Below are 9,128 nucleotides of genomic sequence, written 5' to 3'. Positions count from 1 at the left end.
AAATAAAGAACGGTCAAAGGTGAATTTACTCGTTAATCTCCATTTAAGCAAACCTCAATCGAAGCAAAGGGAGCACAACAAATTTTCACACAACAAGTGTAGTAGTAGATAAAACACAAAAGTAGCAGGGAAAATCTTTCGATGTCCAAGTCTTCGGCGACGGCCGCCGTCATACGGCCTCAAGACTACGCCGGCAGCCCCGTTCATTATGCAGTGGCAGTCGGCGATCACGCCACCCTCAACAAACTCCTCTCTTCGATTCCCCGGCTACCAGATCCAACCAGTATCCGGACCGAGTCCGATTCCGTTTCCCAAGAACGTCTTGCTGATAAAGTATCTTCCTCCCTCGACCGCCGGGACAACCGCTTAAGAGAAACCCCACTCCACCTTGCCGTACGCTTAAACGACGTCATCGCTGCTCGAGCCCTGGCGACTGCCGGAGCTGACATTTCACTTCAGAATGCGGCGGGGTGGAACCCTCTTCAGGAGGCTCTCCTCCACCGATCTACGGAGATTGTCTCGGTTCTAGTACAGCGGCACCACCTCGCCGCCTGGTCCAAGTGGCGCCGTCGTCTTCCCAGTGTCGTCGCCGCTCTCCGCCGCATGCGTGATTTCTACATGGAAATTTCGTTCCATTTCGAGAGTTCCATCGTTCCCTTCGTCGGGAAAATTGCTCCATCCGACACGTACAAAATCTGGAAGCGGGAAGGAAATTTACGGGCCGATACGTCACTCGCGGGGTACGACGGTCTGAAAATCCAACGCGCTAATCAAAGCTTTCTTTTCCTCAACGATATTTACGACAGTGCTCTCGATATCCCACTGGGTTCCCTATTCATCCTCAATCACGACGAGAAAAAAATCTACGATGCCTTCGAGAACGCCGGGAACCCATTATCTGACTCTGACATTTCAAATTTCTGTAATCAGACCAGTGTCTATCGTCCCGGAATGGACGTTACGAAAGCCGAATTAATCGCCCGTACAAATTGGAGACGCCAAGAAAAGACCGAAAATGTAGGAGAGTGGAAGGCAAGGGTTTACGAAATGCATAACGTAATTTTCACTTTCCGGTCACGTAAAGTATATCCGGGAGAAAGTCGAGAAGACCCGTTTGGGCCCACATGCGTTTTGCCATTGGAGATCGACGAGGAGTCCGACGATGGATTCATCGTTGCTGAGAATCCAAGATTCAGTATGTCGAACGACAGGCAGCGCAGACACAGCAGTTTCGTGAGAGAGGAAAGAGAATTTGTAACGGTGACAAGAAAGAGCGTGGACATAATCCCCATTGATCCGAGGAGGAGAGCTCCACCTTCAGCGGTGGACAGGGTGGTGGCGCCGCCAGATACCAAAGAGAAGGAGTACGCCAAGAATTTGCGACCGACGTTCTGGTTAACGGAGCAGTTTCCACTGAAGACGGAGGAGCTGCTGCCGTTGCTGGACATCTTGGCGCATAAAGTGAAGGCCGTACGGCGGATGAGGGAAGTCCTGACGACGACGTTTCCTCCTGGGACATTTCCTGTGAAGGTAATGGGGGCAAAATGGGTAATTCGCCTTTTCAAATTCCGTGAAACGCTTTTGTTTGATCGATGTTTGCTTTGCTTAGCTTTAATCCCATCTTTTAATGCATTCAAATTTACAAGAAACGTTCTTTACTTTGTGCAAGGCTTGTTGCTTTGACGTGGAAGTATACCGTTGGGCCCTTGTAATCCTAGGTTATTGGATTTAGGCCCCCCCCCCCCCCCCCCCCCCCCCCCAAGCTTGAATCTTGATTATCCATACCATAAAAAAATAATAATATTTATATATACTAATTGAGCATTGTCAAATGGACAGATAGCAATCCCTGTGGTTCCCACAGTGAAGGTGGTGATCACATTCACAAAATTTGTTGAGCTACAGCCAATTGAGAATTTTTACACTCCTCTGTCAAGTCCCAAGCAGTTTTCTAGTGGTAGTCGCGGAGAAGGCGGTGAGGCTGAGAGAACAAGCAGCTACTTCTCATCGTGGCTATCGAGGAGCGGTAGCCGCCAGCAGGGTTGCAGCGGGGGCGAGCACATGATCGATCCGTTTGCTATTCCGAGTGGATACAGTTGGAGTAGTTTTGATGAGAAGAATAGGAAAATGAAGAAGTCAAAGTCCAGTAGGAGAACCAAGTGAGTATGTGAAGTAATGCGTTTACAAAGAGACCCCTATATGATGAGATTGGTTTTATTGTATACTACTAATTTTGGAGGTGAGTTTTCGGACCCTCCAACTAGTTTAAAGCTATGTGATGCCGTGGTTAGATCTATTCAAGTTCTGGTTTTTACTCAAAATTGAATCTTTAAATTTTTTTTTTTTTGCCTTGAATCAGCTACTAAAGTTATCAATAATGGTCTACTTAATCCAATCCAAATTCAGAAATGAACCATTATAATTTAAAGAAACAAAAATCGCTCACTGAGTTCGTTTTTTGTATAATTATAAATATTGATTCGTCATCGTACTAATATTTAATTATATGTTGCAACACACGTGTGTCCAACCATTTAAGCAGTGGGTTGGGACGTTGAAGTGGGTAAGGAGCAGGTAGAAATTGGAGGCTTGCCCAATCTTTTAGTCAATAATGGATAATCTTCAACACTGCTTTCAACAACCTCAACAACATTCTGGTTTGTTATAAATAAACAAACAAAAGAGTTGAGTTGGCCCTCGGGAACAAATACCAGTAATTGCTTAGCTAAAAACTTATGTTGGGGGGTTGTACATATTATTCAGTATTTCTACTTGAAAATTTATTACAATAACTTGCAAAATAAAGGAACCAACCTGAGTAAAACTACCACAACACAATAAAAATATTAAAATCTTATGGATAATATTTTAAAGTTCAGTGTACACCATCCATTTCAATAGAGAAAATCTCTACCATAATGACTGATTTAAGAAAATGGATTACAAGAGTCAAGAGACTGAGCATTAATCAATGATAGCTAAAACAAATTTATTAAAAATCGAAGTCCAAAAATACCACTTAAATTAAAGAGTCCCGAGTCAGTAGCTGCACAATAAAGTTGATTATGTAAGCTGGCTGGTCATATATCAACATCATTATCAATTAAAAAAAGGAGGAGGAAAGAATCAAGAACAAAACATTGCTTCCAGTGACGGCAATGACTTGGCATATGTCGTTTATTACAAGGGTATTTTATTATAACTCATAGTTAAAGGGTACAGCCTATCCACATGAAGCAACCCATTCTTAAATCGGCAGAAATATCAAATAATTCTCTGTTTCTCCATTCACAACCTCAAATATCTCTTCGTAACAAGAACAAGGTACAGTCCTCTCATCATCATCTTGTGTGTTTTCAAGTTGTCGATGCTTTGAGTTTAATGTGATTTCGCCGTTTTCCCACGTATTTCTTCCGGTTTTGATCATTCTCGCCGTGCTCTAACACCATGTTTAAAATATCAGTCACGGAATAAAATAAAAAATACTCATAATCATTATGACTGTTTGATCTCAAAATAGACAAACATGAAATATTCTCTATTTACAAGTTTGATCAGTTTGGTTTGATTGTTTTTCAAAATGAAAATAAACCTTCGATATTTTCCACCAAAAACAAAAAAAAAACAAATTACTGAACAAATCGAAATGAATCTGGATTAAGGGTTGTTTCTGTTCAGCTTAGCCGAGCTTTTGCACATCAGGGCACATTTGTTAACTTCGAATCAATAATAACCAAGAAGGAAAATGTACAAGGTGTGTAGACGTAAGTCACAAGAGGTATTGACTGACTTCATATGCACAACAGTTTAAACCATCCAACAGAAATGGCTACTGACGGGCCAAGCTGGGCAGACCATTGGGGAGAGGGCGGAATTGGTGCCATGGGAGATGACAACAAATTCAAGAAAGACTCTGAGAAAGAGAAAAAAGTGGCCTCCTCCAATGGATTAGGTAAAGCCAAAGCAGCAGCCATGGCAGGTGCCCAGAAGGTCAAGAATGGAACTTCAGCGAGTATGAAGTGGGTCAAAACCAAGTTCCAAAAGAAGCCTTCCACCTGAACAACAAAGAGATTTAGCACAAAGAAGATACTGTATTATTATTGATTACTATTCTATAATTTTTGTGAGAATGTTTAATATGTTCTAGAACATATAGATAACTACTGTTCAGATATCCATAGAAAAGATTTGTCTATTGTTTAAACGAAACAATTATTTTTTTTATAAATTTCGAAAGTTACAATAGAGATGGTGACATAGTCATCTTCATCATCGATCTTGGAAAAACACAGACAAACCAAAAAAATAATAAATAAACATTCATCATAGTGAGAAATCGAACATGCTTCAACAAATTGCAGTTCACAAGATAGTAGCAACTTAAACAGATGAAGTTTACGAATTAATTTCATATTACGGCGAATAAGTTTTTGTCAATCTAGGACGTAGAGAAAACCATCTTCACCCTTGGATTCCACACAAAATGCAGCTGTAACAACGTGGAATATATCATAGGATTAAGACAATCTTATATTTCAACATAAAAAAGAAAGCCTTAACAGAACCCAAGCTTGATCCTCTTTAGGACGAGATACCCACAGTCAAATCCACAGGAACCAGGTGCATGGAAACCACACAAATGAAATCATGAAATCATCGATAACCCATGCCCCTCTTAGCTATTACATAAAGTCTCTTAAGAAATTTGGTAAATACATAATTCATGAATCTGGATATCACATGCATTTCACATAGAGACGGCCTAAAAATAAAGAAACAAAGCCTTGGTCATGTGAGGTAGGGTTCTACAATTCCATAATTTATAAGGTGGTAATATTCACAACATCAGGATACAAAAACCATGTGGTAGGATTTTGATAATCCCCAGACAGAGAATGAGCCATATCATTGATAATTCATCACAAATAGTCTACAGAGCTTCCTTTCCTTTAAGATATGTGATCTGTCCTATGAAAATTAATCACCAGCAAGAATGTGTCCTATTTACCAGTACGAATTAAATATTGAAATCATTGCTGAGTTTGCAATCAACCAAACCAAATTATCTATGTAGACAGGCAAATCACATGATGTCCGGAATAATTTAGCAATCGAATATAAACACAAACAACAACCCGAATTGAATTACACGGCCCTATATTTTTATTGGGTTCATTAAACTGAATTCTCAGTACAGGTAAAGTTACTGCTGGCACCTTTCATCATTCTATCCATTAAGAACTTAAGTGCAATGCTGCAGATGCTCCTGAGTCCCGACAAAGGAACTCGGAATCACCATGAGCTCGACTGATGGATTACAGAGACGATTCATCCTGCAAGTCAAGCAGAATTTACAACTCCATCAACAATTAACAGTATCCCAAACCAAGTTTTATTGTGCTTAGCAGAATTATCCTCACCTCAGTCAGTGCCTCTTCAATGAGTAGATTTAGAATGATGCCGTAAGTTTGGCCAGCCAGGATTACTCCCTCAGGCCCCATGTACTCACAAAATTTGGTAATTTCCTCAGTACTGACGACCTCATCAAGGTTTGGCAGCAATGTTTGTGTAGGTGACAAGATCTGGATTCATAACCTCAGCAACCATAATTCTCCAAAGTTCCGTTGATTGATGAAGTTAACCCAATTTTGCACATGAAGCCTAACCTTATGTTAAAAGTGATCTTGTCAATGAAAGAGGTCTCTTTTTATCATACTTTCAGGCACACTAAACATCTCAACGACTTTCTGAATGTTGTAGTATCTGTTCAACAAACAATTAAACTCATTACATCAAACTTATTCATCCCCCAACATTTATCAACCAAAAAACTTGCAACATCTACAATCCTTCTTAACATAAATCACCTGAATCCTTCTCCATTTCTACCATGTCAGGATACTTGTTAACAGCGATTTCCATTCAACCTGCCTTACAGTATCCATCAATCATGGTAGCATATGTCACAAGGTTCGGGACGAATCCCCTAACAAACATGGAGCATAGAAGCTGTTTGGCTCCTGATATATTGTTGCTTCTGCAAAGAAAATTGATGAGAATATAGTAAGGGAAGCTATCTTTCACAAGGTTATTGTCTAGAGCCCAGCCATGGAATTTTAGAGCCTCGGTAACATGATCATTCCGGCATAGTTCTTTTGCAACGATAGAATGAGTGAAATGATCAGGAGATATGTAATTTTCCATCATATTGGATAACAAAAGAGAAGCTACACTGGTATAACCTTGTACATATATCCAATGAATGAGCGAATTATATGTCACCGAATCAAGCATCAGACCTTTTTCGACCATTATATCACATAGTCTGAAAGCCTCCTCCAAATACCCGTGCCTCGCATATCCATCAACCATGGTAGCATAGGTCCTAACATTAGGCACCACTTCCATCATGACCATTTCAACTAGAATTTCTTTGGTGCAATCCATCTTACCCACCTTACAATAACCGTTGATGAGACAATTGTAACTAACTACATTAGGGGAAACGCAACCTCTGGACATATCTTCCATTTTCTTTACAAGTTACACGAGCTAAAGTGAGGTTAAAAGCCCTACAAGCGCCATCGATTAGCATATTAAAACTGATGACATCTGTCGAAATCCCACCTTTCAACATCCTAGATAACACTGCGAATGCTTTAGAAAGTTCACCTTCTATACAATGAGCATAAATTATCAGATTCAGTGAATTCAAATTTTCACAATATCCATATGATATCATTTCATTGTACGCTATCCAAAATATACCAACTTCGTCTATCTTCAAGAGATGGTTCAAAAAATTGTTCCATGCATGAATTGAAATCCAATAGCCTCTTGATCTCAATTTCTCGATCACAACATATGCATCCTCTGTCACCCCAAGTTCTGTACAAGTCCTAATCAAGGCACCAAAAACTGCACTGCTTGAAAAACATGCATCGTAACTATTGACCAGAGCTTCTGAAATCTCCAAAGGAAAATAACCTTTTGATATTATCAATTTTTTCATCAAACATAATGCATCATCAAAGTTCCTACGGTTTACCATCGCATGAATCAGAATACAACAAGACTCTAAAGAATCCAAAAGGCCTTCACGTACTCTTGTTCTCTGGTGGAACTCTAAAACTAGATTTGGAGATCTCTGAAACTCTCCGAAAACACGGCAAATCAAGGAACTTGTGAGTGTCGAAGACAGCTGGTCCACAAAATTCCATTTCTTCCGCTTTACATTCACACAAACAGCTTTCAAAATAATATCTTCAGCAACTGGGCTTGTGAAATGGTTGCCCAAGTGAAAGCCTCTTACAAAAATATCCCTCTTTTTTGCTGGAAGAGACTTCAGAGACATGGAACAGAAAACCCAGTTCATAAAATGACCTTTTCCACCTCATGAAACTATAAATTGAAGAATCAAAGATACATTAAAGCGATTAACAAATAAAACTCGAGCAAAATATACTAAGCGAGCTATGACCACTTTAAATTAAAACCCTGCTTCAGAATGCAACAACAGCAACCGATAAAATAAAATTCCGTCAAGAACTAAATACAGAGGTCACCAGTTCAAACTCAGAGGCGCACACTTCGAATCAAATAACTATTCCCAGATAACCAAAATACATATAGAACGGATGATAACCGATTACCCACTGGACAGCAACAAATATATAGTTATTAACAAAAGAAAAAAAGAAAAAGAAAAGGTTTATCTAGGGTTTTGATATGTGAAAATCAGAACGAAATAAGAAACTCGAAGCCATTGTTAAATAAAACGATTTATTATTAACTAATTAGCTATTATACACGAGTGTGTATGATTTTTTTTATAATTATTGAAGAATTAAAATAAAATTTCATAGTTTATCGAAAGATTAAAGTGTTATTTGAATTGTTATAATTAAAATAAAAACAAAAACAAATGTGTTTATTGAAATTAAAAATAAAAAAATTGTAATATTAATATAAAATAAAGCAAAATTGAAATAATGAAAAACAGACCAAGACATTATTTTTGTTTTTATTATAGAAATTTTTAATAACAGTAATAGATAGATAATTAGATTATATAAGACCAAGACACCGAGAAAAATAATTTTATCATAATACTAAATTATTATTTAAAGTTACTACTGATACCTAACATATCAAGGCTCTAATAAGAAAAATCAATTGCATGAGAATGCTAATTTGATCAATTAATAAAAAGTAAAGTAAACTTTTTTATTTACAGGCAAACTTTGTTAAAGTTTTGAAAAATGCTACTCTCTAACCGAAGTTCCTTTCATGTTTATGTAATATTTTTCTTATTACGATGGAACACTATCTTCAAAAAGAGTAGATACAATATCTATACGAGTCCAAATCCATAGCATACTCTCCTAACTTCTTTCTAGAACAATTACAATGAGCCAGCGGAACGAGTTATCCATCATTTGGGTGGGTTGTGTTGATTGCTAAGTCAACTCGCCTGGTGTTGATATCTCCTGTGATTATTATGAATAATGCTAAAGATACAACCAATATATCGTTACAGTAATATTTACAGCCATTATATCATGAGATTTTACTGATATATCACGATAATTTGTATTCAATATATAGTGAGATTTTGACAAATCGAATTTTTGTATTGAATTTTTTGTATTGAACAAATTGATGTACAAATATTGATGTACATGTAGCATCACTCAATTATTATTCATGGGTATTTTCACTATTTACTGCATCAAATATCAAAGACAAAAATTTGTGTGAGACGGTCTTACCGGTCGTATTTTGTGAGACGGATCTCTTATTTGGGTCATCCATGAGTGGTGGGATCGCCACGGGCACATTGCACGATGTCACAAGATAGTGTATTGGCGATTGTGCCAAAGTCTGTCACCGGATGTTTGGCTATCGATGTGGATATAATTATAACTTCTTCTATTAATGATGATCGATATTATATCGATGTGGATAGAATCGGAGCTTCTTCTATTACTGGTGATCGGTACCGTATCGATGTGGATAGAATCATAACTTCTTCTATTACTGATGGTCGATATCATATCGATGTGGATAGAATCGGAGTTCTTTCTATTACTGGTGATCGATACTATACCGATGTGGATAGAATACGA

At 38.1% G+C, this 9,128-nt stretch overlaps 2 protein-coding genes across 2 annotated transcripts; one reads left to right on the top strand and one right to left on the bottom strand.

The window, feature by feature from the left end:
- LOC142542660 (uncharacterized) lies at positions 1–2,321 on the top strand. The gene is made up of 2 exons (XM_075649414.1): positions 1–1,530; positions 1,840–2,321. The coding sequence occupies exons 1-2, from the start codon at positions 142–144 to the stop codon at positions 2,161–2,163; spliced, it is 1,713 nt and encodes a 570-aa protein (XP_075505529.1). The 5' UTR covers positions 1–141; the 3' UTR covers positions 2,164–2,321.
- Positions 2,322–5,218: 2,897 nt separating this feature from the next.
- Positions 5,219–7,757, bottom strand: LOC142542659 (pentatricopeptide repeat-containing protein At2g26790, mitochondrial). The gene is given in 3 exon segments (XM_075649413.1): positions 5,219–5,333; positions 5,421–6,549; positions 6,551–7,757. Coding segments are annotated over 2 exon segments (1,521 nt in total). The 5' UTR covers positions 7,376–7,757; the 3' UTR covers positions 5,219–5,333; positions 5,421–5,853.
- Positions 7,758–9,128: the final 1,371 nt, after the last annotated feature.

This window comes from Primulina tabacum, chromosome 4, assembly GCF_025594145.1.
Source record: "Primulina tabacum isolate GXHZ01 chromosome 4, ASM2559414v2, whole genome shotgun sequence".
Taxonomy (NCBI): Eukaryota; Viridiplantae; Streptophyta; class Magnoliopsida; order Lamiales; family Gesneriaceae; genus Primulina; species Primulina tabacum.
Note: the sequence above shows the minus strand (reverse complement) of the source record. Positions and strands in the feature narration are given on the sequence as shown.

Bases quoted from the DNA above. Each gene is read 5' to 3' on its own strand.
- LOC142542660 (XM_075649414.1), top strand. From the start codon at position 142: ATGTCCAAGTCTTCGGCGACGGCCGCCGTCATACGGCCTCAAGACTAC. The intron at 1,531-1,839 runs GTAATGGGGGCA...TCAAATGGACAG, and splicing joins CTGGGACATTTCCTGTGAAG to ATAGCAATCCCTGTGGTTCC.